The sequence below is a fragment of the Fusarium fujikuroi genome, chromosome FFUJ_chr08 (assembly GCF_900079805.1).
Source record: "Fusarium fujikuroi IMI 58289 draft genome, chromosome FFUJ_chr08".
Taxonomy (NCBI): domain Eukaryota; kingdom Fungi; phylum Ascomycota; class Sordariomycetes; order Hypocreales; family Nectriaceae; genus Fusarium; species Fusarium fujikuroi.
This window is the reverse complement of record NC_036629.1, coordinates 1,730,302-1,757,551: the sequence shown is the minus strand read 5'-3', so window position 1 is coordinate 1,757,551 and position 27,250 is coordinate 1,730,302. Positions and strand designations below refer to the sequence as shown.

Here is a 27,250-nt window from a genome sequence, read left to right as displayed (position 1 = left end):
CCGGCTAGAGGAGGAAAGAAAACTCAGGACCTTGATCCTAAGTGACAAAAAGGCTTAGGCAATTTTGCATAAATTTAGCCCAAGGTAAGGATACTTTTTGCTAAGTTTATTTTAACACCCTATAGCAAGGTCTGATGTTTTCTTGCTCCCCGGGGCCCGGAAATCTCAAAACAAGAAACTCCCCCTACACAAAAACTCTCCGTTGCAAGGTCAGCATCTCTCCCATCGGCATCCCTGTCTAGTGCAGACGATCAATCTTACAAAAAGCCACACTCGATGCCAAGCCAACGCCTGTGTTACCATGTAAGCAGTAAAGATGTGTTGATAGGTTATCTCACTCTTGGTGATTGGATAACGGGTGCCGTGCGGGGATGTATGGCGTTTTGTTTGAGTGTGGTTGTTGGGTCATGGCCGAATTCGCACGCTACGGATCTTTATTATTAAACGCTTGAAGAGAGTTGATCCCGGAATTGTCGAAGTCGTAACTGAAGAATTGAGTGTAGACAAAGAAATGTAGGAAATTACGAGTGCTCCAACTTCATACAGGTTCCTACTGAGACCTGCAGGACAGCTCCTCAGATATATTACCACAGTGTGCAGATCCCCTTGCAACATACCTGTCTTGCCTGTGGCTTGCTAGTCTCCTCACATTTATTTTCTTTGTTTGCCCTCCTGCATTTCTCTCCTCTTCTTTCTCTCTTGTTTCCCAGTCCTTTGTCTCTTTCATACCAAGCCCTGGACCGTCCTAACCATGACTGCGCTGGAGCCAACAGCGTTATGGCTTCCAGACGAGATCCTCTTCAATATCTTGTCCATGCTGCAGGATAGTGACAATATTGATGCAATCTCTACCAAAGAAGCAAACATAACCCTCTTCAATGCGTGCTTGGCATCAAGGCGACTCGAAAGCCTTGCTCAGAGAGTCCTGTATCGCCGCATAGATGCACGCTCATCAAAGTGTCTTCTAACGCTAGGCCAAAATCATCATCTGTGTCGTCTGGTTCGAGAGCTATATTGCCCTTATGATACGGAAGTGGTCAATGCCTTGCTACACCCACACTTTCGAAATTACATATGGCTCCCATCTTCATGGACCGTCCGTTTTCCGGGTTGGCTCAAAACTGAACATGGTCGACAGGAATACTACGACCAGGCAACAACCTTCTGGATGCAGAGACTACCCAACCTCAATAGACTCACTATCAGTCTGAACTACGGCATGAAAACTTTGGCGAAATTGGTCCATAAGAGTTTGAACGGGCAGCCAAGGCGATTCCCACGGTTGACGAGAATCGACTTCAAGCTTAGTCCAAGCGGTCTACCAACATGCATCCAGCCGAGTTTGATTCTATTCCAGCTGCCGTTTCTAAAAACAGTGACCATCGATGACATGCAATTCATTGCTAGAACCAACAGTGGGGACTTGGAAATGCCAAAGAATGCCTGCAAGCGACTTGAAAGGCTTGACGCCGACTTTTCATGGATCACACCAGGTAGCTTGCGAAATCTGCTGTCAGTCTGCGAGAGTCTTCGATTCCTGGACATCAAGGTCGTAACCATGTTATCAACAACGTGTGACCCCTTCAAATACTGCTTCGGCGACTGGATTCAGCACTGCCATGCCTTGGAGAGTCTTGACATTCAGATCAAGGCATCTAGGCGGTGGACAGACGGGTTGACTGGTGGGAGGGAGGTCCAGGAGCACACATGGGCTGCAAACAATATCGGATCACTCCAGAACTTGACTCTTCTCAAGAGGTTCTCCTTGAGTGTGGAGCTTCGTCATTTGACGATGCCACCAGGACCCTCCGTTCCTACTCCCAGTCCGGCAAAGCTTGACTTTGAGCTTATGCTTCCAACCTCAATTGAGCAGTTTGAGATCAGGAAGATCGGCATTCCAAACTACAAGGCCTTTGTGAGGAACATACGTGAACTCCTCCAGTCACAGAGACTGGAGAATTTGTATCATGTATCCTTGGCAGCGAACATGAAGCCACACCATCTCGCACAACCGGGCTGGGAGGTGCGATTGCGTGAGCCCCGCCAGTCTAACAAGGTCATTCACCTGGTGCACGAAGACCGCAAGAAGAGAGTTCGATCCTCATATCATGAGTAGCGTTTACGACTTCGGGAAGGAAAAATCATATCGTTTTGTCTGGCGTTCTGCACACGAAAGTCGTTTGTTAGTGGTGGGTTGCCTGGGTTGAGCAGGTTCTGTGACGGGATAATACTTCAGCTACATAGTTCGCTACATAGAATAGATCTTCTGAAATGTCAACCTGTTTTCCCCTTAAGGCTTTCGTGTTCATGACGCGCAGTGAGAACTAAGCGTGTTCAGCAACCATTACGACACCGGTGGCCAAATACGTATGTAACCATTAGCCAAGATACGAAACTGGGTTGAAAGCCAAAACATTTTGTTCTTCATGAATCTGAAAATTTTCCAATATACACCAAAAAGCCAGGTCCCAATGATCCATAAAAATGTCCAAAAGAAATCAATCCGTGTCCATTCCTTCCTGATCACTAACGTCGGGTTCGTCCTCAAGCCAAGTCATACCCTTTTCATGAAGACTGTCGCGCGGGGGCATCTCAGGGTTGCCTGCCGCGCCGACGAGGGCCATAAAAAGGATGGAGCACCACTGAAGACTGATGACAACCTCAAGGCGCTCGACTTCTTCCTTAGGGAGACATATGTGGATAAGATGTCCAGATCGAAGAGGTTCGCCGGCTTTATTGGTGACTCGAAGAGTCTTGCCTCCTATTGTAGGCGGAGGTTGATACTGGCAGTAGAAAGCATCAAGCTCAGCCATCAGATTCAGCCAGTCGTTCTCAGGGCCAGTACCGTGAATGTTTATCGCCGTACCAGACCTCTTCTTAATCTGTGGCATCCATCGGAACTGCAATGTCGCCATTCCTTTTCCTTTGCTGATGTCCTTCAGCCCATAAACTTGAAAGCGCAATAGCCTTTCGCCTACAGGCTGAACAGCTCAGGGTCGAGACAGAGTTGATTCCATGCTTTGTCAGATCCGCCGAGTGTGCGAGGGTTTGAGACATAAGGCGCCTGCGAGAGCAAATCCTTTGTTACAAGGTAACCCGCACCTCCCCTCACATACGCGGTATTATTGTTATGGTTCACGGTGTCGTTACATGTGAACGGAAGGATGTGGTAAGTTTTGGGATTTGGCTTGCCAGTCACAACGCATATGTTACCATCGCGCACTCGGCATTTGGTAGCCCCTGCTTCGTCTTGGAGATGGTCCTCCAGCGTCGGGATTGTGCGAGCATGCCGCCTGAGGAGCTTTTCGAAGTCCACGTCCATGTCACTCGAATCAACATCTCTGTAAGTTGGTTGAGGCTCGTTGTCCCTAAGGGCGTAGGGCTGGAATTCAGGCGCGACATCAGCAGCGCCCAGATTCATCATATCTGGGTAATATTAGATAAGTCTTTTTGGCGGAAAACAAAGGTAGCGACTTACAATGTCTACAGAATGGAGGAATCTCTTTGAGTCTCTCTAAAATCTCATGATGGTTGTTGCCGCCATAAGGACGCCCATTAATTAGGCAGGATTCGATTGAAAGGCTGAATGGGTGCGAAAGATTTTTGGAGGGGACTGTCAAGATGGTTGCAACGTGGTAGAAATCCAGTCGAAAGTCGGGGAACAAGTATGCGTAATCGGACTGGATGGTGGCCTCAAGTTTCTTCGTATGCTCGAATCTTTTGCTGCTCTCAAACAGGGAGACGAGAGGGTCTGCCTCGATAAAGTCTCCAGCGCGCTGGCAGTCGCATAGGTTGGGCTTTGTGACTTTGACCATGTTTGCACAATGAAGTCTGGTAGATATAGGAGAAAAGTGGCAGTGACTTATAGGTATATATGAGGATGGCCCTGAATTTATGTATGTAATTTAATCCTTGGTTCTCTCTAAGTTCTCTTTAAGTTTTTCCTGCTGATTTAAGCTCTTAGCGACAAGTTCTAACTGCAAATAACACTTCTTCTTCCTGGCAGAAACAGTAAGACATTATCTCGTACTAACTATAAGTAATACAATATAAACTGCCTTCTATATATAGTAAGTCCTCTGCGTAATTATGCTAATAGCTATATGTCTTGTTCTTTTTGACTTCTTGAGTTTGTAAGTTAGCCTGGAAATGTATAACTAAGCATCCACAAAGTCTAAAATAATTCAAACATTTATCTCCTCATCAGAACCTATGTAACTCAACTTCCAAGTATTCCATACAATTGTGATGTTGCCAAGGTACCTATATTGAAATGGCGGATAGAGTGCAGACCTGTTTGACCAATCACTGGTCAGATGGCCTGTCGATATCCAACACTCAAGCGCGGGGAAGTATTGCATCTAGACATTCGTTTCAGCTAACAAAACACTGCATTCATAACGTCTTGAACCAACACAAAACAGTCAGCGCAAAAGTGCATAGCCTTCCTCCAAACCCAAACATGGAACGATACGCTAAAGTTTTCATGGCTCCACGCAAGCCTGGTCCGGGCGACAAAGGCGTTTCCATCTTCCTCGCGGGAATAACAACGAGCACCGAGGAGCCTGACTGGCGAGAAGTTCTGACAAACGACTTGATGAATCACCAAGTGACAATTTTGAATCCAGACAGGCCGGATTGGGATAGCACGTGGAAGGAGGATTTCTCAGACAGGCGATGGGAGGAGCAGGTTTGGTGGGAGCTTGACATGCAGGAGGCTGCAGACATCATTGTATTCATGTTCCACCCTTCAACAGATGCCCCGATCAGTCTTATGGAGCTTGGTTTAGCCGTCAAGTCAAAGTCAAAAAGGATTATTGTGTGTGCCCAGGATGGCTACAGAAAGAAGGGGAATGTTGAAGCCGTTTGTAGAAGATTTGGGGCAAAGTTCGTGAACACAGGCAACGAACTTAGAGATGCCATCATTGCGACTCTGGAGGATGGTCACAAATGATTGCTCTTTTAAACACATAGGCAATCGAAAGAGGGCATTCACATCAAGAGTACGTACATATGGGGTTTATAAGAGGCCATTGATGCCCATTAATGCTCTGCTCACAATATTATCAAGAACGACAGAGATTCATTAAGCCGCTGCACCACTGAAATCCTGATCTTACCTAAGTTTAGCGGTCCAAGCTTCGGTGGAGAGTCATTTCATGGTCAATATATCCTTCTGTTCAATTTGGTCTACCTAAGTAAAGTCGAAATATGTTCGTTTGTTGTTTTTGTCCTTTATGGCTTCATACAGCGTCCGAGCACCAAGGACACTTATGTCCTTGGGGATTGAATCACCTAACCCGTGCAAAACTCCTGACCCGGAAAGAGAGCATTGTGTTTAAGCGCAAATATTCATCTTGAAGATCGATCCTTTGTGATCTTGAATCTTGCGTCTCTTTGTCCTCGTAGTATTTAGTGAAGGAATGCATTCTTTGTGTACGAAATGAGCTAACTGCAACATGACTCCTTCTGTTCATGTGCATGTTCAGTCTTTCAATAATGGGGCATCAATGATAGGAGTACCACAGCTTGCTCTCTAGTGTGAACAAGAGAACAGCCAATGCTACGAAGTTGCGCTTTTAAATTCGCAATTGACCCCCTACATTACCTCGAGGCATTGCACATCCCGGTTCCCTCATCCTCTCTATCGCTTACCATACTAACACAGTTACGCCTGTGAGTCTTCGAACATGCCTGAGAATAACAAGAGTGTTTCTGTCCAGCTTTGGCCTTGGCAGAAGCGAGCTCTGGAGAATGGACGTACGCCGCTACCTGAAAGTCCAGGAGAAAGACCCTGGCTAAACCTTTCACAAGATGCCGAGATATCTGCCACTCCTTTATCGGCTTTGACAAATGCAAGTACCCCTGAAAGGCGAAACTACCACCTGACTGTGGCGAGTATCGCCAAATCGATGTCAACACTCAACACCAGCTAACATCCTTGACAGGTTGCTACACCGAACCAGCGCTGGTGGACAGAAAGTGAAATGAGACGGCTCATTCAGCTGAGAAACAACGGGGAGACCTGGGCCACTATCACTGTAAGTATTTAACTTAGATTATCTAGAACGTAACTAACCTCATTTCTAGGCACAATTCCCAGGACGGACTCTTCAAGGAGTCAAGCAGACATACCGCAAGCGTCGATTCGCTACTGAGAAACAAATGGAGAAAGAGGCATTAGCAGCAGCTTCTGCTAACCCTTCTCTTATTAGAGACGACGCTGAGAAGTGTAATCAGTGATTTTAAGACCACGAACTAGACGTAATGGGGGTGACCCTTGCCATGGCCCTCTCCTTTTGATTGTAAATCTTATGACATATATAACTGATCTACTATATTTCTCAACAATAAGGTAGCTCAAACCTATTGTCACTGCTCCCATTGGGCACGTTTTGGCACTGCAGAACAACCCCAGAATATACACAGCTGGCACTGTCAACTTCACTATCTATCTCTATAGAAATGGTTTATATGCTTCCTTTCTCGCTTCGCGCCTCCAATATTTCGCCTCTGCATAAATATTCAATCTATATAATAGACGTCACTTAGAAAACAGATCTGCAACATCGGACACGATACAATGCAACACTGGTACCAACGAGCGCTTGCAAAAGGGCGTACTCCGCTCCCGGATAGCTCTGGGGCACGACCTTGGGTATCACAGGAACCCACTGTCTCTGAACTCGAAGTATCGAATCAGCAAGAGGGAAGATCGAATGGCGGTGGCAAACCATCCACTGATACAGCGGTCCAAATCGATGAGCCAGCGTCCACCACGACCACAGCAGTTGTAAGTCACAAAGTCGCCTGCTGAGTCCGAAGTATACTGACTTGATTAAAAGGCAGGTGTGGATCAGTCGTATCGTTTCTGGACTGAGTCTGATCTACGTCGATTCATTGAAATGAGGAATGGCAGTGCTAAATGGTCAGCCATTGCCGTAAATCCTCCATGCTTTTCCCAAATGACATTGTAATTCCAGTACTAACTTTTCCTTAGTTGGAATTCCCTGATCGAACACTCGAGGCCCTGAAACAAACATACCACAAGCGGCGCCATACAGTGGAATAAAGGATCGAGGAGGAGAAATCCAGTGGAGAAGCGGCAAAGAAGGGTGAGATCAAGTCCGCCGTCTAGTATATATAAATTATAACGGCCGCAGAGATAGCAACATAACCAAACCTCTTATCGAAATTTCTTTGGGCATCAAGCCTTATTCGCAACAGTATATCAGCTGGGCCGATACAGTGACTCACTCAGCAAATCAACAGGAGGAAACTCAGGTAACGAAGAAAAGATAGAATTTGGCGTTAACATACAATTGAAACCTGATCTGTAGTTTGCGAGGTAGCTTTGCGAGACCCAAAACTTTCACCGTCCCAAAAAAAATTACTTTTCCACGATCTACTCTGGCTTAAAGCTTTCCGAGAATAAATATAAATAACATTTTTTAACCTCCTAAAGTGCATTCACTTTTAACTCGCATCAATTCTCGCAATATCTGACCGTATCAAACCATGGCACCGAAAGGCTCTTGAACGGGGCTGAACTCCCCTTCCCGACGCACCAGGCCATTGCCCATGGCTGAGGAACGATATTGATCTTGACACATCGTCGCCCGATGAGTCTAACGAGGGGTCCAGCAGTGGGTCTCAAACGGGACTATGAGCTCCGAGGCGTAGGTCATTGGTCCCCTCAAATCGTCTCATCAAAAGCTCATCTAACAATAGCAGAGGGATCCCCAGCAACACCCTTAGCCACCCACACAGTTTCAATACAGGCATTAGCGATGATTTCAGTTCTCAATTTAAAGATCCGATTGAAGACAGTGTTACTTGAACATGGGGACAATATTCAATTCTGACACAATAGGCTACATTTCATCACAATGCCCTACCTTGTATAACCCTTCATTCACTTTTCTTTGAACCAGTTGTTTTCCCTTTGCAAATCTGTGGACAGGTCCAGCTGCATTGGCAGATGATCATCCTGACAGTGACTGGTCGCTAGCTTTCAATAGAACAATGAAGATGCTCCATTCACTGTCCTTTCTCAGTGCCCGCGGCATTCACTTGCGAATCCGCCAAGATTATCCAGTATATACAATCATTTCATTTCTAAGTATATTAGCTTCTTCAAATGCCAGAAATTCGCATTGCTTTCTACAGGAACACCAACATCACTGTCCTGATCATTTCATTATACAAATCATGTCTGGGATCAACAACGAAACGCCTCCTAACGCTCTCAAGCCCTGGCAAGTACGAGCTTTGGCAAAAGGCAGAACACCCTTGCCAGAAATCCCTGGTTGCAGACCATGGCTGGAAACCAGCTCTACGCAAGACATGTCTGGATCTGGACAGCAAGCTCTGGTGACTACAGGATCATTCTCTGCTTCAATTCCCTCAACTCCCGGGGCAGCCCTCTCCGTGTCGGAGGCTGAGACGGTAAGTGCCCAGTCGCTTATGCCCATACATCCATCTCTGACAAAGTCACCATATGCAGAACAGCAACCCGGGTTACAAGTTCTGGAATCAAGACGAAATGAAGCGACTCATCGAGCTGAAGAGAGAGGGGAAGTCATGGAGAGATATCAGCGTAAGTTACTGTTCTGATTCACCCGCCCTTCCCATAAACATCCTGACATGCTATTTCTCAGGACCATTTCCCCGGGCGATCTGTTGAAGCGCTCAAGCAGACATATCACAAGCGAAGAGCAACTGCTGAAGAACAAATGCACCCAGTCGCCAAAGAAAAGGAAGATCAGGCGGTGGCATAAAATGTTTATTTTCCTGGGGTAGTAGAAAAACATAAAACCGTTCTCGTAGCAAGGGTCCTGTGAGCTCCTTGGCATTGTCCCATATTTCCAAACAGCTTCCCTAATTTTTTGATCTGTTACATTCCATGCTTTGTTTTTCGTCCATCAAGAGTTCAGAAAGTATACGTGTCTCCTATGTCTGCTACTCCATGATAAAAATTTCATAGATATTGCGCCACCCTTCCAGTCTTTCAATCACCAACCTCATTCCATTTACCGATCACATTAATATTAACGTACCAACAGAACATGATGTTTCACGACCAGCAATCTACCTACCCTATCCCAATATGCGGGCGAGATAAGATATATAATTGCCACCAATAGAAGTAAGATTCGTCCTATTTTTGGTATCTAGAAATTCGAACTATAAAGGTCGTCATGGGCTCAATAAACTTTATAATAACCTTAAGCTAAAGCAAGTCATCTGCGGTCAAACTTAGAACACCAAAGCCGGAGCGCTCCAACAATTAACCGCGTGTGTCTTGCGCCGGCTCCACTTATCACCCGCCGAACCTCCCCCACATTGCACAGTGATGACCCCTCTGGGCTCCGCGGGGTACGGTGCTGCGCGAACTTCATCCCTCCTAAACTTTACAGATCTCCCTTTACCTTTTTCTTGGACAACTGTGCGGCTTATATTATACGTTTTCAATTGCATTATTTTGAATATCATTTTTTGTCTTGTTCCAACTTCTCTACGAGCCGCCACTACTGCCCGCCATGGATGACCAATTTGGAGGGCGTACCGACGATGATCTCTTCTACGACGACTTCGAACCCGTCGAGAGCGAGACCGTCGTCACTACTGAAAACGTACCGGAACCCCAGCCTGCGCCTATAGCACCGGTTCAGGAACCACTCGCTCCTCAAGAGAAGCCAGCGCCAGCGCCAGCTCCCGCATCATCGGCCCCCGCCTCAAAACCTGCTGGCCTCTCTTCCTCACGATACGCCGACAAGCCAGCTCCCTCCAAACCCGCAAAGCAAGCTCCTCAACCAACATCCAATGCGCCTCCCAACGCTCCAACAGCTCCTCGCGAGAAGAACAACCATGGTTTGCAAAACACCGCCGCCAATTCTGCAGCTCGTCTGCAATCTGGCGCAAACCCGCGACAGAAGCTCACCGACGAAGAACTCGCTGCCAAGATGGAGAAGATGAAGCTCCTCAACGCAGAGAAGGCACGAAAGTTTGAAAAGGCCGAAAAGGATGAGAAGGATCACGCTGCGGCGTATGCTCGCGGCATGGAGGAGGCTAAGAAGCGCCGCGCCGAGGAAGCTGAGCGACGCAAACGTGGCGAAGAGGATAAGCGCAGGCTTGATGACGAACGTGCTAAGAACAGAGAGCGGAAGCTTAAGGCTATGGGTATGAAGGAGGGTGGATGGGATGAAGGTAAGGATGCTCTTGACGAGGAGGAAAACAGACGTTTCCGTGGCGCAAATGGTGGTATCCGAGGATCGAGAAGCTCCGGTCTTGGTGGAAGCCGGTACGCTTCAAAGGATAATGAGGAACATGACGTGGATCGCTTCTTGGACGAGCGACATCGTGGTGGAAGGGGTAGGGGTCGCGGCCGTGGAGGACGAGGAGGCCGAGGTGGACGTGGTGGCCACGAAGGCGCACCACCAGCCCCAGTCAAACAAACCGTTCCCGCAGCTGAAGACTTCCCTGCTTTGCCCGGTGAGGCCAAGAAGAGCGCACCCGCACCAACGACCGATAAGCCGGCTTTTGCGGCTGCGGCAGCTGGACCTCCACCACCACTGCCACCACCCACTGGCGGAAAGTGGGATGAAGAGATGGATGAGTACGATGAACTGAACAAGAAGTCATGAACGAACTAGAAGAGATGGGACACTGGGCATAGCTTGAGGTGGGGTTGCAAAAATACCATAGGCAGCATTGTTAGAAAAGAAAGTCGAAGCGAGACTGAAAGAATTCTCCTTATTTCTATTTGCCTTTTGGCGCTGAGCTGCTTTTCTAGAAAGGGTATTATCCTGCTCTCCGCCAACTCTTTCATTCTTATTTCCGTCCATTTTATACACAGCGCCAAACGCCTGAACATCCCAGCAAATAATTACACATTGATTACCATCCTCCACGGTATCCCCTTCCACCGCGGCCACTCCTGTATCCCGAACCTCGAGGTCCTCTGGGCCCACCAGGTCCATCGTCGTCCATAGGCGCCCTCGACCGGCCCTTCATCTCCTTAGGGAAAGCATCGTAGGTCTTCCTCATCTGCGCATATCCCAGATGCATCTTTCCGTAGAAGTGATCGGCGAGACGTCTGTCGTTATCGAGTCGACTGAGGTAGGCACCGCAAACATCGCAAACTTGCAGCTTCTGGTGGCCTGAAGGACCAGATGTGTCCGATAGAGCTTTGAGCTCCTTTTCGCGGTCGGATTTGGATTGTGAGGCTTGACGGACGCGGAAAAGCTCATCTTGGGCGCGAGAGACCTCGCCCATGGAGCCTAGGATTTCGACCTCGAGGAGGCCGTTGTTGATGGAAGCTGAAAGATCGGAAATAGATTTGAGCTACGTAGGTCAGTATCTCGCACCGCAAAATAAGGGATAGGGACGTACCAAAACATTGGTCTGGCGAATCTCATCAGGTGTCTTCTCTAATCTTCTCTGCGCAGCATCGATTCGGCGGTTGCAATCATCGATGTACTTTTGTAGATCGCGCATATAATCGTACTCGAATCCATATTTCTGCTTCTCCCGATCTGATAGGCCATCATACTCCGCTTTCAACCCTTCATTATGCACCTTCGGACACGGTCCAATGTCCTGCTTTGTGTTTGTGAAGAGATCGTGTGGACAGGTGCCTGCGAGATATGATCGGCAAACTTTGGGGTCGGTGAGTGATAGTTGAGCGGCTCGTGACGTCGAGGATGCTCCCATCAGCTGCTCGAGCAGCTTTCTCTGTTCAGCAGCCATTTTGAATACGTCGTTGGCAGATGTTGAAAGTTGGCGGGGCCTCAAGATTCAAGATGCGACGGCATGTGGAGGAACGCGCCGGGAAGCTAACTTTCTGCCGGTATCCACCGCTTACCCAATCGAATCCTCCACGTCGCAATAGCTGTCCAAGCTACGACACCAAATCGATCTCCCAAGGGCAAAGGTGCCATGTGAAGTCTTGATCGACTTCCACACTCCTTTACCCTTTTCCTTCAATATGCGCCACTTTCTGGTTTATCTGTTACTGGCCATAACAAATGGCTTTGCACTCACTTCTGCAGCCGCATCCGGTTATCACGAGCAATTGACGCTTCGACCCTTACCCCTGTCCCAGCTTCTAGCGAGCTTCAACTTCCGAGCCAATACATCGATTGCCGATTTTGAAGCGCATAACTTTCGACTGTTTCCTCGATCATTGGCGCAAATACTTCAGTATGCTGGTACACGAGAGCTACATTTACGATTTACGCTAGGACGATGGGACGCTCAGTCGTGGGGTGCTAGACCGTGGGATGGAACACGCGAGGGAGGCACTGGTGTTGAACTCTGGGCGTGGTTAGATGCTGAGACTGATGAGGAAGCTGACGAAAAGTGGTTGACGCTCACAAACGCTCTGTCGGGACTGTTCTGCGCCAGTTTGAACTTTATCGATGAGACGAGAACGATTCGACCTGTTATGTCTTTCCAGCCCGACGGTGACCACTCGAACTCGTCGCTTGCGAACATGAGACTTCTTCATGGTGTTTTACCGCATGAAGTTGTCTGTACCGAGAATCTGACACCTTTCTTGAAGTTGTTGCCGTGCAAGGGCAAGGCTGGTATTGCTACACTTCTGGATGGTCACAAACTATTCGATGCCTCTTATCAGAGCATGGCGATTGATGTTCGACCTAAGTGCAATGCGGATGGGGAGTGCTTCTTGGAGATGGAGGAGACTGTGGATATGGTGCTTGATGTCAATCGATCCAAGAGGCCTCAAAGTATGTCCCTTAAATCTGTTACATGGCCCCTCTAACAGCACTAGACAACCCGATTCCGCGACCCCCTCCTGCTCACGAGCTGCTCTGCGATACCTCCAAAACCTACCACTCTGACCACGCATGCTACCCAGCCGACAGTCTCGACGGTCAAGATTGGACTTTATCTCAAGTCTTCGGTCGCCCCATGAAGGGCACATGCCCTCTCACCGACCCCGATGTTCCTCCTGTCTGTGTTCAGATCCCCCAGTCCCGTGACATCTACACCACCGAAGGCGCCCGCGAGATCCGATCCCAAAACTCTCGCTGCTATAGTCTTGATACAAACGCCGAACTCACCCTCATGCTCGTCAAGCCCGAGTCACAAGACGAGGACAAGATCCTTAATAAGCCCGAGACGCCTCTTCTCTACGCTGATCGCAGCTTCAACGGCCACGGCCAGGAACACGGTGGTGTACAGGCCATCTTGAGCAACCCTAGTGACACCGACGTTGAGTTCGTCTATATGGAGTCCTTACCATGGTTCATGCGTATCTACCTTCACACCCTCTCGGCCCGTATTGCCGATTCACCCTCGTCGAACTCGAGCGATCTGATCAAGGAGATCTACTACCGTCCCGCACTCGACCGCGCGAGGGGTACACAGCTTGAACTCCTCATGCGCATTCCACCACACTGCACCGTTTTCCTGACATACGATTTCGAAAAGTCCATTTTGCGATACACCGAGTATCCTCCTGACGCTAACAGAGGTTTCGACGTCGCCGCCGCTGTCATCACGACATTAGAGCCCAAGGTTCTCAACATCCGTACTACGACACTGCTGCTATACCTACCCACACCTGATTTCAGTATGCCATACAACGTTATTATCTTCACATCAACGGCGATCGCACTAGCATTTGGAGGATTGTACAATATTTTAGTCAGGAGGTTTGTGGGTGCCGATGAGGCGCAGAGCACAGGTTTGAAGGCGAAGCTGTTGGGGTTTGTTAATAGAATAAAGGGCAAGGCTGGGAAACAATAGACATGATGTATGAGCTATTTTCTTAGTTACAATGCAAGATGTTACTGTTACCTGCTGTGGCCATCTTCAGCTGGTGTGGTCCTGCGATCCGAGTACATGGCCTTGGGTAGTTATCACGAATGATGGTCAACGCGATCAAATGTGTTCTCGGTCTTACCGTCTTGCCACTTCGACCCTGCATTATCCTTGTTGAAACGTCATCGGGCCGCGTCATTAGATCTGGGGAACTGGACACGAACTTATCGCATCTCTGTTGAGGTTCCAGATGACGAGTTGAGGTGTACATGTGTTCAGGGTCCTGGGGTTAGGCTGGAGGGAGTCTGGAGGGCTGTCCACGGTGTTAACATCCCTTGGGAGGATGTAGTCAAGGCCGCCACGACTTTGATATGAAGAATGGCTCAGGTCTGCACGTGGAGTGCAAGACGAAGAGTGGAACCTCGTTTGACAATACGACAAAACTTTAGAGGTTTACAATAGTCAAGATGAAAAGAGATAAGAACTATTTATGGCATGTTCTGATCATATCTTCTTTGAGGCATCTCCGCGAGACGTGCGGAGTAACCGAGATAAGAAGACATCAAGTAGAAAAGGTTCGGGCCTTCCTCCCTTCCTCAATTATCTATATCTCGTCCAATCCATCCGCGTTTGCCAAGATCTTCCATGCCCAGCATCTCCATATTATAGTAACCGGGCTGCTGGCTTCCCGTATTCCATGTCAACACATAAATGCGCCTCGCGCAATTCGCAACTATGAGACTCCTCCCTTTACTCCTCTTGGCCATCGTTGCCGTAAATGCCTACTACACACTCTCTGTCTACGCTCCTTCGCTTCCCCAGATCCACGCGCGCATCATCAATGCAAGGAATAAAGCCTTCATCATCGGCGCCACGAAACCCAGCACGTTCTGCGGCCTTGACAATGCTACCGAATGCCCCGATGGCACTTCCACTCAAGTCGATGGAAACATGACTGGTCTCGCAGTAAGTCACAAAGCCACTCTCCCAGCCCATGCTTACGACAAAAGGCCGCAGTTCCAGGCGGTCAATTCATCTTCATCGCCCCCGACGGGATCATATCCTACCCGCCCGCACACTCTGCCCTTCGACCCCCAGGCTCACAAATGGGTGGCTTCCAGCGCGCACATGTCATCTCAGAGTGCAAGATGCCTGTCACGATACTCATGTGGTCCCCGGAGAACGCAAGTCCGGGACTTTGGGCTTGCCCAACGGCGAGGAATGTCCCAGTCACGAAAGAGGCGGTCCTCAAGGCGACGACGAGCACTTTTACGGGAAGTGGCTGTTTGACTATTGAGGGGATTGAGATTCAGACTGCAGGGGATAAGTTCGCTGCGTGGGCTTACACGTAGAGGGAGTTTAGAGGCTGTGACAGGTGATTAGTAGGATGATGTGGATGATAGCCAATAGAGAATATTATATCCCTGTTTTCTGCTTTGTAACATTTTCGTAAATGTAAATCTCAAGTCCACCATTGTCCTTCATCATCTGAAGTGTCCCTCTACTTTACATCAGTACTAAGTTATCCTCATTGAAGGGCATTCGAGCCACCCCAACTACCTACCTACCGTGAGCAGTTGCTTCTTTCGGCACACTCGGTCAATATTACCCTTCTTTTCATTTTAAAGATAGAACTCGCGTGAATCTGTCAACCTTACCCTTGTTTGATGGAGTTCATGATGGCATACCTCCACTAGCCCTGCACCCCGCAACTCTGTGGCTGCATATTGTGTCCAGCTGCCCTGATAGCACGTCCGGCTGGGTAGTGTCTCGCCGGAATCTTACTGTTTTCGGCAAGAAACTAAGATCTGTTGTCGGAGACATTTTCCATGTGTGTAAGTGGCTGCCAATCATGAAGCTGTGTTCTCCTCGTGTAAGTGATAAAATGATGACCTCCCACGAATCTCAGATCACTTCACGTCAATTCAATTGCTGCCAGACTGTTTTCCCGCACTATGGCCCAGACTGTGACAAAAACTGCTCAGCATGCTTTCAGACAAGGCTATCTCGTCAATGATGGAATTCTTGAGTCTAGCATGATTGGGAAGCTCAAACAGTCCTACCCATCTGAGCCGATCGAACACCTGAGAGCCCGCTATGAGAAGGATGGCTATCTCTTCATGAAAGGACTCCTCCCCCGCTCTGATGTTCTTGGTTGCCGGGAAGCGTACTTCCGTTTCCTCAGCCCAAGTGGTGTTCTACAACCAAATTCAGCTGCCGTTGATGGTATCTTCGATCCTAATAATAAGGGTGTCAACTATCCCAGTATTGGCGCTAGCCCTTTTGGTAAAGATCAGATCAACCCAGGTTCATTCGCGAGCCTTGCAGAGAAAGCCCATACAGAGGACTTTTACCTCGATTTTTCGAGACATCCAGCCTTGAGAGACTTCGTTTCCGGACTGAAAGGCTGGGGCGATAATACCAAATTACTCCCAAGATCATTGTTGAGGAACAACACGCCACATAACAATGCCATTGGGGTGCATTATGATCAGTCGTTCTTGCGATATGGAGAACCTACTTCAGTGACAGCTTGGGTACCGATCGGGGATATCAGCCGTCAAGGCGGTGGGTTGATATATCTTGAAGGCAGTGAGTCTGCTTCCAAAGCACGGAGATCCTCAGGCTGACCGCTAAAGGCGACACTCTAGGTCGAACATTAGAAGATGCCTTCAACAAAAAGGCAAGGGAAGGCGGTATGAGTGAAGAGGAGCGCATCGACGCATTCAACAAGAACATGATGTCTAATGGTTTCTTGGAACTCGGCCCCATCAAGTTTCTACAAGACAACGGAGGTGGAAGATGGCTTTTGACAGAGTATGAAGCCGGCGATGTTGTTTTTCACAAACCACATATGGTGCGTATCTGCGATACTGAGATGAAGCCCTGCTGATTTTGTACAGATTCACGCTTCAACTATCAACAAGGATCCTGAGAATCGTATTCGGCTTGGGACGGATTTGAGGTTTGTCGATTCTTCAAGACCCCACGATACGGTACGTGATTCCTATCCATGAAAACTCGGACTAACCGTGAGGCAGAGATGGTCAGCACCTTTTCGGCTTGACGATGGGCTGTGAAATGGTGAGTCGAGGCTGTGGGTTCAACTTTTGGCGTCATATCAAGACTTTTCGTGAGAATGGATCAATTAAGTCAGTTACATCAACACGGAGAAATATCACATGTATGTATCAATGGCAAAAACATAACAATCGTTCTCCATTTTCGTTTTTGGATATCTAAATCGCTACTAAAGTCAAAGACATAACCATTGTCGATTGATACAACTAAAATACAAACATGCTGTTGCGCTCGATGCTCGTTAAACCTAGGACTTTGTCAACCACATTCATAATTCGTCAAGGCTACAAGTCAAGACGTACCTCCTGCACCGGCTTCACAGTGACGACCTTTGTCTTGGTCATCTTTCCTCCTCTGTAGCTGTACTGGAAATTCCACCCACTGCACGCAGCACCGTGGTTTCCGTACCGGTCTACAACGACGATGCCGCTCTTGAGATCGCCGTACTTGCGAATCATGCGGAGAACAGCATCCTCGGCTGCTTCTTTGGGCGAGAGGCCGTTACGCATGCCTTCGATGGCTTGGTAGCATGGGAGGAAGCGAAGCATGATGTCGCCGTCACCTGTAGCTCCGCAGCCACCAATATCGCTGTCGACATAGGAGCCGCTGCCAACGATGGGGCCGTCGCCAACGCGTCCGGGGATCTTGTGGGAGGCGCCGTTTGTTGTTGTTCCTGCGGCCATGGAGCCGTCTTTGTGGATTGTGATGAGAGAGAGGGTGTCGTGACCGGTTTGTTTATTGGTCTTCATGGTGCTGGTTGTGAGGGTGGCGAGAGGCTTGTAGGGACCGCATGTTGATGCTGGGTTTGGGCTGACGTTGATGCGATAGTTGGGCTGGCACTTCTTGGCCTTCCAGTCCTTGCACAGCTTATCCGAGTTTTTGGTAGACAGGCTTGTGGTCTTGAAGCCGTTTTGGATAGCAAACTCTGTAGCTTGGTCTCCGACGATGAGAGAATGGGTAGTATGATCGAGAACATGTCGAGCAACAGAAATCGCACTCTTAACGCGACGCAGAGCAGCAACAGCTCCGGAATTCATGCTTCCACCATCCATGATCATCGCATCAAGTGTAGTTTCACAGTTCTCATCAGGACTCCCTCCAAAGCCTACGCTCCCATCGCACTGCTTGTTCTCGCACGTCGTACCTCCAATTTCAACCGCGTCAAGTGCAGAAGCCTTCTTCCCCAGCGCGGTGAAGGCCGCATCCGTAGCGGCGGTGAAATCGCCGCCCCATGTATTAATAACAAGAGGAAGACCAGGTGTATTACCCGCCGCGAGTGTAAGCGTTGACAGGGAGAGAACTCCCACGAAGATAGAAAGAGAAGACATTTGGCTGGTGCTGTTGGATGACGATGGTGAAAATTGGCAGGGAGAGTGGCGTTTCTTATACGATGTTTCGAAACAGACGCTTTTGATAAGCGTGGTACGGGCTGTGAACCTTGTAGGACGCTATAACCAATTGTTTCACAGACCGGCACTCGATAGCTAATTCAGCCTGTTTCAATGCAATGTGATAGTAGAGGAGCTGCAGGGATGATTGCTTACGCGTGACCAACATGAGACCGTATTTAAACCCCTCATTCCAATCTCACATTCCATTCCAACCTCTCTTTTTGTTTTTAAACTTCAATCTTTGTGAAATTCACATGCCAAGAGGACAAGATTAACAGGACTTTTGCATAATAGTTTAATAAATTAAATCCGCTAGCTGCACCATTACAAGCTTATAAAATGGCTGCACGCGCTAACGTTCACACTGTATCTGAATTCCTCGCTAGGGCTGTTGATGTGTGCCATGCTGTGCGAGGGATACACAGTCTGGGATATACAGATCGCTGTGATACCGACTTTGCTCGCTTGCTCGAGGGGTTGACGCATTCGGTGAAGCGTGTTGAGGGTGAAGAGGGGGAATACGAGAAAACTCTGATCAGGTTTGCCTGTGTTCAGATTGGTAATGACCTCGTCGTCCACGTCAACCGTGTCTTGAACGCGTTCAGTGATTCAATCGATGTCGCTGGCTTCTGCAAGCTTTGGCCCCTGGACGATGTCACGGCGCTGAATGCACGGCTCCGTCAAGTGTTGCATCAATGCCAAGACACCTTTCCGTCGTCACAGTGAGTTTAGTTGACTTTACTGGTTGCTCTCCAGGAGCTAAAGGTGCGCTAACTTGCTGTTGCTAGTGAACTCTGTCTACCCTTGCTCGCTGATTTACAGCTCACAAGCCGTGACCTTGATTCTGAAGAGATTGAGACGGAGAGTCCAATTGAGCACACGGAAACAACTGCTCAGGATGATGCTGGCAAGTCTCCCGGGCAGATCCCGGTTATCCCGAGACCCCCGAGGCTAGCTCCCGTCGGCCTTATCAATGACTTCATTCTCGAGAGTCTGTCATACAAAAGTATGCATGATCGCGAGAGTCAAGTCACTGAAGCTCACGCCAAGACCCTTGATTGGATCTTTGACAATTCGCCCATCAACCAATCTCTGCGCCAGAGCTTCAGAGACAGCTTCGTCTCATGGCTCAGCACCACGGAGCTGGGTCCTATCTACTGGATCACTGGAAAGCCCGGGTCTGGTAAATCCACGCTCGTGAGATACCTCTCCCAGCATCCAGTTGCGCTCTATCATCTTCGTAGATGGGGCGTGAAGAAGAAGGTCAACACAGCGGGCTTCTTCTTCTGGACCAGTGGATCTCAGCAGCAGAGGTCGCAAACTGGCCTGCTGCGATATCTCCTCCATCAGTTGCTGTCCTCTGATCCAGAGCTCATTGAAAAGGCATTTCCTGATCTCTGGAGTCGCTTGCGACAGATGACGACCAAGGAACGAGTCAACTTTGCTCTGGAATGGACTGTTCAAGATTTACAGGCTGCCTTCCACTCTCTTCTCGACGCGGCTTTACCTAGCGTGAACGTCTGTCTCTTCATTGACGGTCTTGATGAGTTTGATGGTGATCATGTCCAAATCATCAACTTCTTCAGGAAATTAACATCCAGCTATGATGGAAAGTCACTCAAACTCTGTCTCTCATCTCGGCCATGGGATGTCTTTGAAAAGGCATTCGAAACGTCTGTTCCAAATACCAAGCTTCAGGATCTGAGTTACGACGATATGTACCGCTATGCAGCAGATACACTGAAAACTAATGACCATATTCGAAGATTGATGAAGCAGAATCCGGATTCGACTCATCTGTTAATCACTACAGTGGTTGAACAGGCCAACGGAGTTTTCTTATGGGTTAGACTCGCAGTTGAGCGTATGCTCGTAACATTTCAGAAGAACTGCGAATTCGAAGTCTTGGAGACAACTCTGAAAGAACTCCCAACAGAACTTGATGATCTCTTCGAAAAGCTTCTGTTCAAGGATCAGACATCCTTGGAGATCATGCAAACTGCCACTCTATTCCAGCTCATGCGGGCCAGAGAAATCGTCGCAGGCTTTATCAAGGATGAGTCCTCGAACTCACTGACAGTCTGGGAACTCGCCTTTGCACTTTTCAAAGAGGATGATGTTGTGGCTCTCGATCGCGAAGTGGTGGAAGCGACAGATAAAGAAATTCAAAGACGCTGCGGAACGGCAGTACAGTATATCCAAGCTCGCTTCGCAAGGCTTTTGAACGTCCACGTTGCCAAGCCGATGGGCAATATGCGTGTACCAAAGTTCCAGGACAAGAACGCCAATATTGCAAGTCTCATCATGACGAGCAAGGTCATCTACATACACCGTACAGTTCGAGACTGGCTCATGGACGGTGGTGCAGGAAAACGTCTCGAAACACTCCAGTCTACAGATTTTGACCCTCATATTCGACATCTGAGATCATATGTCCTTCGTCTGAAGCATCCTCTCGAAGAAATCGAGCATCATCGGCGTTTAGATGAGTGGTATCCTGATATTGCACTCGCCATGACGCATGCTCGATATATCATCAGAGATCCCCAAGGCCTTCAGCGGAAGTTCCTGGATGAGATGGATAAAACTCTTTCTTGGCTCTGGCTTAAGAAGCCGTCTGATCCATATGATCATTGGGCAAAGAGTACGTTCGGGGCTTATGAGATCAGGATGAAAGCGCCTCCCATTCATCGGCCGTTTCTGTGTCTTGCCACCAAGTTCAGTCTAACAGATTATGTCTGTCAGGAAGTCGAGGACCTGAGTCGTGAAGAACCAGCAGTGGAAGAAGAGGAAGAGGATGGGTTAACACCTTTACTCTCCTACGCGACAGAATTTCTCTGCTCTCGTAACAAGACCATCTTCCCCATGTCGTCACCCCAGCTCGTCCGTTGGCTTCTCAACAACCCATCACGCATCAACCGGGGTCCCAATCATGAATATAAACACTTCATTACACATCAGTCAATTACTCCATGGCTATCTGTTCTTCGTCATCTTCGTGATGCAAAACGGAGGGGATGGATTGAGTACTACGATATCAACCCTGAAGGAACTGCACGCTGGGCTGAGATTGTAAGGGAGTTCGTGCAGTTTTCAGATGTCAGAGCTGTGGTTTTGAAGGATATGTGGGATCCAGAGATCACCGCGTTGGGAGTCATAGAGATGCTGGAGGAAACATACGGTTCTGCTGAGGTGCAGAGGATCAGGGTATTGATGGAAAGGAACATGGTTCAGTAAACGTGTTGCTCAACATACTTCTACTTTCTCTGGACCATACGTGTCTATATATCCTATGTCCATTTATATCCGGTATAGGAGATAAGAAACCGAAACATATTCAATGGTTTTTCATATCTTCGTTCAGAAACCTCTAATAACCTTCCTTCCGGTTGACTTTGTTGATGAAATCAGTTCGTCCCTGACTCAACCTCTCAAGGTTTAATCTAAAAATATCCAACAGCCTCGTATAGTAAAATGAGGAAGCAGCACTGATATGTGGCGTAATAGTCACATTCTTCGCACTCCACAGTGGATGCTGATCCGGCAAAGGCTCAGGATCAGTGACATCAAGCGCTGCACCCTTGATAGTCTCCGAATTAAGCGCCTCGATGAGATCATCGGTATCGACGATAGGTCCTCTTGCAATGTTAATCAGGAAAGTCCCCTTCTTACCGAGAATTTCAAACTCAGGCTTCGAGATCAATCCCTTGGTCTTGTCAGTCAATGGCACTGAGATGACGAGGATGTCCAGTCCTGAATCAAGAAATTCGTGGATCTCTTCTTTGGATCCGCCGGAGAACCATTTGCTAGGGAATTCACCCTCTGGATCACCGAGGCCAGGAGGTGTGTAGGAGTCATCGCGGCGGGACTCCGGGGTGTTGCGAGGGTGAAGCGTGTAAGCGTGAACGTCTAGGCCCAAAGCTTTCGAGAGACGGGCTGTTTGACGGCCGATACTGCCGTAGCCTAGGATTCCACTATAGACTTGTTAGTCGAAATCCTTTATGTGCGAGAGTATGGGTTCTGACATTCGTTTGCCAGCTGTGTCTTCAGTATCTTCAGCACCCTGATGAAGACGCTTCCATTTTCCTTCATCTTGAAGCTTCGAGTACTCCTTTACTATCAAACTGTGAGCCAGAGTTTCCAAAAAGAGCAATCGAACGCCTTACAGTGAAGTCGATGAGACAGATAAGTAGTTATAATCCACTCGGCAATTTGAGGTCTATCAATTAGCCATGGTCTGACATCTTGCAAGGCCGTCTTACCCATGAACCCCATTAGCGGTCGAGAATGGAACCTTTGTATCCGTAAAGAGGGGATCCTTGATGAGATGGTTGGCACCAGCACTCGTGAGCTGAACGTATTGCAAATGCGTCGCCTGCTCTGGCTTTGGCAATAAGGTAGCAGTCAGTAAGACAGTAGTATCCTGCCACTCTTCTTCCTTGAAACTTGGATCGAGAGGTGCACCCCATGGTTGAATAAAAATCTTGATGGTCAGATCAGGGAACTGTTTCTGAATAGCGTCGATCTGAGCCTCGGGTAGCTCAACGGTTGAAAAGATTATGGCCTTGTGGCCCTTGAGAGTTTTGTTGTTGCTGATCCTGATGAGCGTCATGATGAATTAGTTGATAGAGAAAATATCAACTAGAAAGTTGAGTTGGAGGATTGAACGATAATCATGAGTGAATATTGAGTCTAAAGGATGACAAATAGACATCCATGGTGTTGTTGTCGTCAAGGTGGGGCTGATTGACGCCTTGAGATAAGGATGGATCTGAGTGGATTGACATTGGGATGGAGAGGTTGCATAGTGCCGATGTTGTCATTATAGTCTCGGAAACGAATTGCGATTCGGCTGTATATGGACTCTGAACATATAGATTTTGGGTTTCACAACGTTGATTGATTGAGTTTATGAGGCTGACTTATCTTGAAATGGAATACCCTATACTGCCTCGGAAACAATGCCGAACTTGCGCTCCACAGTCTGCTTGGTTATGATAAAACATTGTTGCGATTATACCTAAGATCTAAATACCCATAAAATTGTTTTATGAACTTTAAATAAAATAATTTATGCTGCTATGGTATACCATATTTTCACACTCAAAATTCTGATCTGCCATCAGATTAATTGCCATGAATTGCTAGCAATCGACTCGGAAGTAAACAACCCCTCCAGAGTCACAACTATCCCACCATGCTGGGATTCTCTTGAACATTAGCAGAGCCATACCGAGTAATTCTGCCATATAGTCGGTAAAGTGGAAGAAGCTAAACAATAGGCATAATTTACTACGTTCCAATAAATAGAAATATTTGACAGTTTCCGTTCTTTCAGCCCAGCCAAAATCCGTGGCTGTGCCCACTAAACAGCTCAGCCCTACAGGCAGCCTACGCTAATACCACCCACTAACCCTGCAGGACCGTTGGCGGTGGCAGAGACAAGCAGCTGAAAACGCCCCCAATTTCCAGAACCTCGGAACGACTTTACATGGGCAACCCAGTGCCAAAGACCAACAAAGAGCAGCTGAAAACGCCTTGACGGCAGCCCAGACGCTTGAGATGACTTCAAATACTAGCCCTCCCCCTACCTGAGGTCGAGGCGATCATCACCCGAAATTTTACGAAATGCCTCACGCCGTGCTACCAGATCTTGCTGCATTTAATGAAAGTCTTCTCAGTCCTCTTCCGGCATACTCAGCCATCAACAATGACGACCTTCTAAACCGAATCGAAGCCACTGAAAACGTCGAACTCCCTATCCTCCGCTCTCCCGCCAGTCGCGCGCCGAACTTCCAGCATCTTGCCTCCAGTGCAGGGAGGGAATCGTACCTTGAAGCACACCGACTCGAATGCGACATCGTTAAGGCCTTCTTCTCCGGCATCGAGAACGGTCACGATGACATTGTCGCCGACTTTATAGCTCGTGGGTGGGTGTCGCCTGATACTGCAAGTCGATGGGGCGAGACACCATTAAATGCTGCTGTGCGTGTGGGCAAGGTTCCCATGGTGAGCCGCCTCGTTGCTCTTGGCGCAAGTGTCAATGGGTTCGGTCGCGCATGGGATGGGAATACTGCCGTCAACGCTGCAGACTTGCCTGAGCGTACGCCGTTGATGGTCGCTGCCGAACGTGGGCACCTGGCGTTGGTCAAAGTCTTGATCGAAGACTACGGCGCGAAACACGACATTATTGCGCCCGATGGAGCGATCGCCCTTCGTTTAGCTGCCTCGAACCGTCATCGCGAAATCGTACATTATCTCCCTACTATTCGCGGCGGCGCGTGGAAGCGATGGGCGACTGTACATAAAAAGCAAATGGACCGAGTCCGACGAGCTGTCAATAGAATCGTCAAATTCGTCAGAATCCTTATCTGGGACCTTCCCAAGCTTTTAGCCTGGGATGCGCCGAAAGAGATATGCCGTGCTGCTTGGAGGCGTCGCCATCGGGTGAAGACATTTTTTAAGCAGTTACCGGGCAAGGTCAAGGACGCGATACTTGGGATACCTAGCACCCTCAAACGCGCTGCAACGGAGGTTTGGAAGGGCATTAAGGAGCTTCCGTCGCTTCTAAAGGGCTTGGTCAAGGCCATCTTCAAAGTCTTTTGGAAGGTCCTGACAGGCATACCTGGCGCGGTGATGTTTGTTCTCAAATGGATCGGAAACGAATTGAAGGGCATCGGCGAAGCCATCCTCAACATTTTCGTTAAGCTGTTCTCGCTCCTACACACAGCGACCATGGCAGTTGTGACTTTCCTGCGTGGGATCACTCTTGGGGATGTATGGAATGGCTTCTGCCATCTCGTAGGCGCCATCTTCGTAGGCGCGCCTAAAGCAATCGGCGCATTCCTCGTGGCCTTTGGAAAGACCAGCTACGATGTGCTCAAAACAATCTTTGGCACCTTGGGTGAATGTATCTGGTGGCTGTGTGCGGGAGTTTACTGGTTGATTCAGTATATTCCGCGTCGGATATGGACCATGATTGAGGCGATGGGGACGTCTTTGGTGAAGGCCTGGGAGGAGATCATGGTGTTTCTCAATCCTAAGCGAATGTGATCGGTTTCTTAAAACTCTAGATTGTAATTAAGGATTATTCATCAGCGAGTTAATCGAGCGACATCAACAATCAACACTAACTAGAAGACCGATGAGCCGCCTTTCACACCATAAAGAGAATGATGCCCGAACTGGAGACTGGCAGTGGAGCCCTAAGTTTTAGGGATATCACCAGGTTCTCCAGGGTAGCGGCGGCAAGAAAACTCAAGGCCTTGACCCTAAGCAATAAGATATTTAGGTAATTTAGTCTAAGTTTAGGGTAATTCTTACTCAGTTTATTTAATATCTTCTTTTCTCTTTCAGGTATTTTCCTTTCTTGGTTGCCTAGATCAGTAGGACATCATCAACCGTCGCGCAATATCCACGTTCAACGTTCGCGCCACTATTGGTAACATGCTGGACAAGAAGCAGCAATCATTCATTGTCGACCTTATCGAGACACTAAAACTATGATTAACAAGTACCCGATTTAACTGGCGCTATGATGGTACATAAGGCCTTCTTAAGAAGCGGTATGTGAGCTCATATCGTTTTACGTATCTGTGGCTACACGGTATAATTCATCGAAGCCACTCTGGGCCTCTAGAACACTGCAATCAAGCAATTCGCTGGGGTACCATCCATCCCGACTTATGCGATATTATACTTTTATTAGTCTATATGTGATCTTTGCTATCATTCTTTCGTAGAAGTTCGGCATTTCCTTTCCAGCGTTCCATGCCCGTATTTCTAACCTGACCCTGCTCCGGCATAATTAGTGGTGTATTATAATTCCGTGTCATTAATCCATCAAGCAATCGACGCCCCGTTTATCGCGAATGCATGTCTATACTTCCGCCATATATCGGCTTTGCCTCGAACTCCTTGCGTTCATTCTCTCAGCCTCAGCGTATTGGCTCCGTCTTGAGTCTCTCGCCTCAGCTCTCTCATCATTACCCTCCCAGCCCGCCTTGATCAGCCAGAACAAAGCCATCAAAGGCGTCGTAAGCAAACCTAAAACGCCGCCAAGAATCGCCTTGAAAGCCTGTGGTGTCCAGCGGTCTTTGTATCTCCAGTCCCCACCATCGCGTTCTCCAACTGTCGTTAGAACCCCCACGCTCAGTGGCCAGAGGATAAAGAAGCCCACGACAGCGAGGATAAAACCTCTAAGTGCCCCTTGTACGGTTGCCGTAAGTACAGGAGGAACTGTGGGTTTTCTTTGAGGCTCTTTCTCTTCAACTTCGGAATCGCTTGGATCAGATGCTGGTGGCAGGAAGAATAACCATCGAAGCCACTGATGCGAGGGCTCAGCAACAAAGCCAATCGGCTGAACAGAGCGTTTTGAAAGGTCGTAACTGACGAGGCCCATCTCAACGAACCACGTGAGAATGCATTGGACGATAATAGTTACGGCTGCATCGCCCGATAGTGTGTTTGGCAGTTGAAACAACCGAATTGGGTTCTTGGTGGTGTCTTGCGTGGTGTACATGACTATCCATTCCCATTAGCTTTTCATCTCAGACTTCAGCTGTGAACTCACCATAAGCCAAAGCAAAATTCACACCCCCGGATAAAGCCATGGCGCCTATTCCATCAAGCCCAAAGACATAGAAGAGCTGATGCCCCGTAAACTGCAGACTCGGCTTCAGGCGCCCCTCAATGTCACTGTCATCTCCTCTCTGTTCTCGTTCCTCCTCGCCAAGGTTGTCAGGTTTCAGAATCCCGCTGGACCCCTGCACACTCGGCCCCTGTGTCTCAAGTTGCGCCGACGTAAGCATATCTTTTCCCTTATCAGAGGCGAACTCGTGGAAACTTGTTTGGTTTTGTTCCTATTTTTCCTGTCTTTGGTGATTTTTGATGCACGGAAGTGGGAAATTTTAATTGAACGTCGCCAAGCTGTTGAAAGGGGGTTTAGGGAGATTAGGCGGGAAAAATGGGAAAGCTTGGACTTTTAG

General features: G+C 48.3%; 16 protein-coding genes; 11 read left to right on the top strand and 5 right to left on the bottom strand.

Moving 5' to 3' along the window:
• Positions 1-751: 751 nt before the first annotated feature.
• Positions 752-2,116, top strand: FFUJ_12356 (uncharacterized protein; the record flags this gene model as incomplete). Its single annotated transcript, XM_023581953.1, has 1 exon — positions 752-2,116. One exon carries the CDS (start codon positions 752-754, stop codon positions 2,114-2,116), a length of 1,365 nt encoding a protein of 454 aa, XP_023434559.1.
• Positions 2,117-2,498: 382 nt separating this feature from the next.
• On the bottom strand, positions 2,499-3,815 carry FFUJ_12355 (uncharacterized protein; the record flags this gene model as incomplete). XM_023581952.1 has 3 exons in its annotated part: positions 2,499-2,928; positions 2,979-3,426; positions 3,479-3,815. The coding sequence occupies 3 exons, from the start codon at positions 3,813-3,815 to the stop codon at positions 2,499-2,501; spliced, it is 1,215 nt and encodes a 404-aa protein (XP_023434558.1).
• Positions 3,816-4,462: 647 nt separating this feature from the next.
• Positions 4,463-4,954, top strand: FFUJ_12354 (uncharacterized protein; the record flags this gene model as incomplete). The annotated part of the gene is made up of 1 exon (XM_023581951.1): positions 4,463-4,954. One exon carries the CDS (start codon positions 4,463-4,465, stop codon positions 4,952-4,954), a length of 492 nt encoding a protein of 163 aa, XP_023434557.1.
• A 736-nt stretch (positions 4,955-5,690) lies between these two features.
• FFUJ_12353 (uncharacterized protein) lies at positions 5,691-6,243 on the top strand (the record flags this gene model as incomplete). XM_023581949.1 has 3 exons in its annotated part: positions 5,691-5,891; positions 5,949-6,041; positions 6,091-6,243. The coding sequence occupies 3 exons, from the start codon at positions 5,691-5,693 to the stop codon at positions 6,241-6,243; spliced, it is 447 nt and encodes a 148-aa protein (XP_023434556.1).
• A 340-nt stretch (positions 6,244-6,583) lies between these two features.
• FFUJ_12352 (uncharacterized protein) lies at positions 6,584-7,072 on the top strand (the record flags this gene model as incomplete). XM_023581948.1 has 3 exons in its annotated part: positions 6,584-6,793; positions 6,846-6,941; positions 7,001-7,072. The coding sequence occupies 3 exons, from the start codon at positions 6,584-6,586 to the stop codon at positions 7,070-7,072; spliced, it is 378 nt and encodes a 125-aa protein (XP_023434555.1).
• A 1,139-nt stretch (positions 7,073-8,211) lies between these two features.
• FFUJ_12351 (uncharacterized protein) lies at positions 8,212-8,780 on the top strand (the record flags this gene model as incomplete). XM_023581947.1 has 3 exons in its annotated part: positions 8,212-8,448; positions 8,507-8,599; positions 8,661-8,780. The coding sequence occupies 3 exons, from the start codon at positions 8,212-8,214 to the stop codon at positions 8,778-8,780; spliced, it is 450 nt and encodes a 149-aa protein (XP_023434554.1).
• Positions 8,781-9,542: 762 nt separating this feature from the next.
• Positions 9,543-10,646, top strand: FFUJ_12350 (uncharacterized protein; the record flags this gene model as incomplete). Its single annotated transcript, XM_023581946.1, has 1 exon — positions 9,543-10,646. The coding sequence occupies one exon, from the start codon at positions 9,543-9,545 to the stop codon at positions 10,644-10,646; it is 1,104 nt and encodes a 367-aa protein (XP_023434553.1).
• A 253-nt stretch (positions 10,647-10,899) lies between these two features.
• On the bottom strand, positions 10,900-11,751 carry FFUJ_12349 (probable U1 snRNP protein; the record flags this gene model as incomplete). XM_023581945.1 has 2 exons in its annotated part: positions 10,900-11,346; positions 11,395-11,751. The coding sequence occupies 2 exons, from the start codon at positions 11,749-11,751 to the stop codon at positions 10,900-10,902; spliced, it is 804 nt and encodes a 267-aa protein (XP_023434552.1).
• Positions 11,752-11,989: 238 nt separating this feature from the next.
• Positions 11,990-13,776, top strand: FFUJ_12348 (related to GPI-anchor transamidase complex subunit Gpi16; the record flags this gene model as incomplete). XM_023581944.1 has 2 exons in its annotated part: positions 11,990-12,752; positions 12,797-13,776. 2 exons carry the CDS (start codon positions 11,990-11,992, stop codon positions 13,774-13,776), a joined length of 1,743 nt encoding a protein of 580 aa, XP_023434551.1.
• A 750-nt stretch (positions 13,777-14,526) lies between these two features.
• FFUJ_12347 (uncharacterized protein) lies at positions 14,527-15,143 on the top strand (the record flags this gene model as incomplete). XM_023581943.1 has 2 exons in its annotated part: positions 14,527-14,757; positions 14,802-15,143. The coding sequence occupies 2 exons, from the start codon at positions 14,527-14,529 to the stop codon at positions 15,141-15,143; spliced, it is 573 nt and encodes a 190-aa protein (XP_023434550.1).
• Positions 15,144-15,746: 603 nt separating this feature from the next.
• Positions 15,747-16,871, top strand: FFUJ_12346 (uncharacterized protein; the record flags this gene model as incomplete). XM_023581942.1 has 4 exons in its annotated part: positions 15,747-16,383; positions 16,431-16,648; positions 16,695-16,787; positions 16,833-16,871. 4 exons carry the CDS (start codon positions 15,747-15,749, stop codon positions 16,869-16,871), a joined length of 987 nt encoding a protein of 328 aa, XP_023434549.1.
• Positions 16,872-17,156: 285 nt separating this feature from the next.
• Positions 17,157-18,200, bottom strand: FFUJ_12345 (probable glycosylasparaginase; the record flags this gene model as incomplete). Its single annotated transcript, XM_023581941.1, has 1 exon — positions 17,157-18,200. One exon carries the CDS (start codon positions 18,198-18,200, stop codon positions 17,157-17,159), a length of 1,044 nt encoding a protein of 347 aa, XP_023434548.1.
• A 402-nt stretch (positions 18,201-18,602) lies between these two features.
• Positions 18,603-21,500, top strand: FFUJ_12344 (related to small s protein; the record flags this gene model as incomplete). XM_023581940.1 has 3 exons in its annotated part: positions 18,603-18,985; positions 19,086-19,128; positions 19,161-21,500. 3 exons carry the CDS (start codon positions 18,603-18,605, stop codon positions 21,498-21,500), a joined length of 2,766 nt encoding a protein of 921 aa, XP_023434547.1.
• A 133-nt stretch (positions 21,501-21,633) lies between these two features.
• On the bottom strand, positions 21,634-22,875 carry FFUJ_12343 (related to glycerate dehydrogenase; the record flags this gene model as incomplete). XM_023581938.1 has 4 exons in its annotated part: positions 21,634-22,237; positions 22,289-22,379; positions 22,430-22,482; positions 22,526-22,875. The coding sequence occupies 4 exons, from the start codon at positions 22,873-22,875 to the stop codon at positions 21,634-21,636; spliced, it is 1,098 nt and encodes a 365-aa protein (XP_023434546.1).
• A 1,016-nt stretch (positions 22,876-23,891) lies between these two features.
• FFUJ_12342 (uncharacterized protein) lies at positions 23,892-25,316 on the top strand (the record flags this gene model as incomplete). Its single annotated transcript, XM_023581937.1, has 1 exon — positions 23,892-25,316. One exon carries the CDS (start codon positions 23,892-23,894, stop codon positions 25,314-25,316), a length of 1,425 nt encoding a protein of 474 aa, XP_023434545.1.
• An 826-nt stretch (positions 25,317-26,142) lies between these two features.
• FFUJ_12341 (uncharacterized protein) lies at positions 26,143-27,073 on the bottom strand (the record flags this gene model as incomplete). XM_023581936.1 has 2 exons in its annotated part: positions 26,143-26,786; positions 26,836-27,073. 2 exons carry the CDS (start codon positions 27,071-27,073, stop codon positions 26,143-26,145), a joined length of 882 nt encoding a protein of 293 aa, XP_023434544.1.
• Positions 27,074-27,250: the final 177 nt, after the last annotated feature.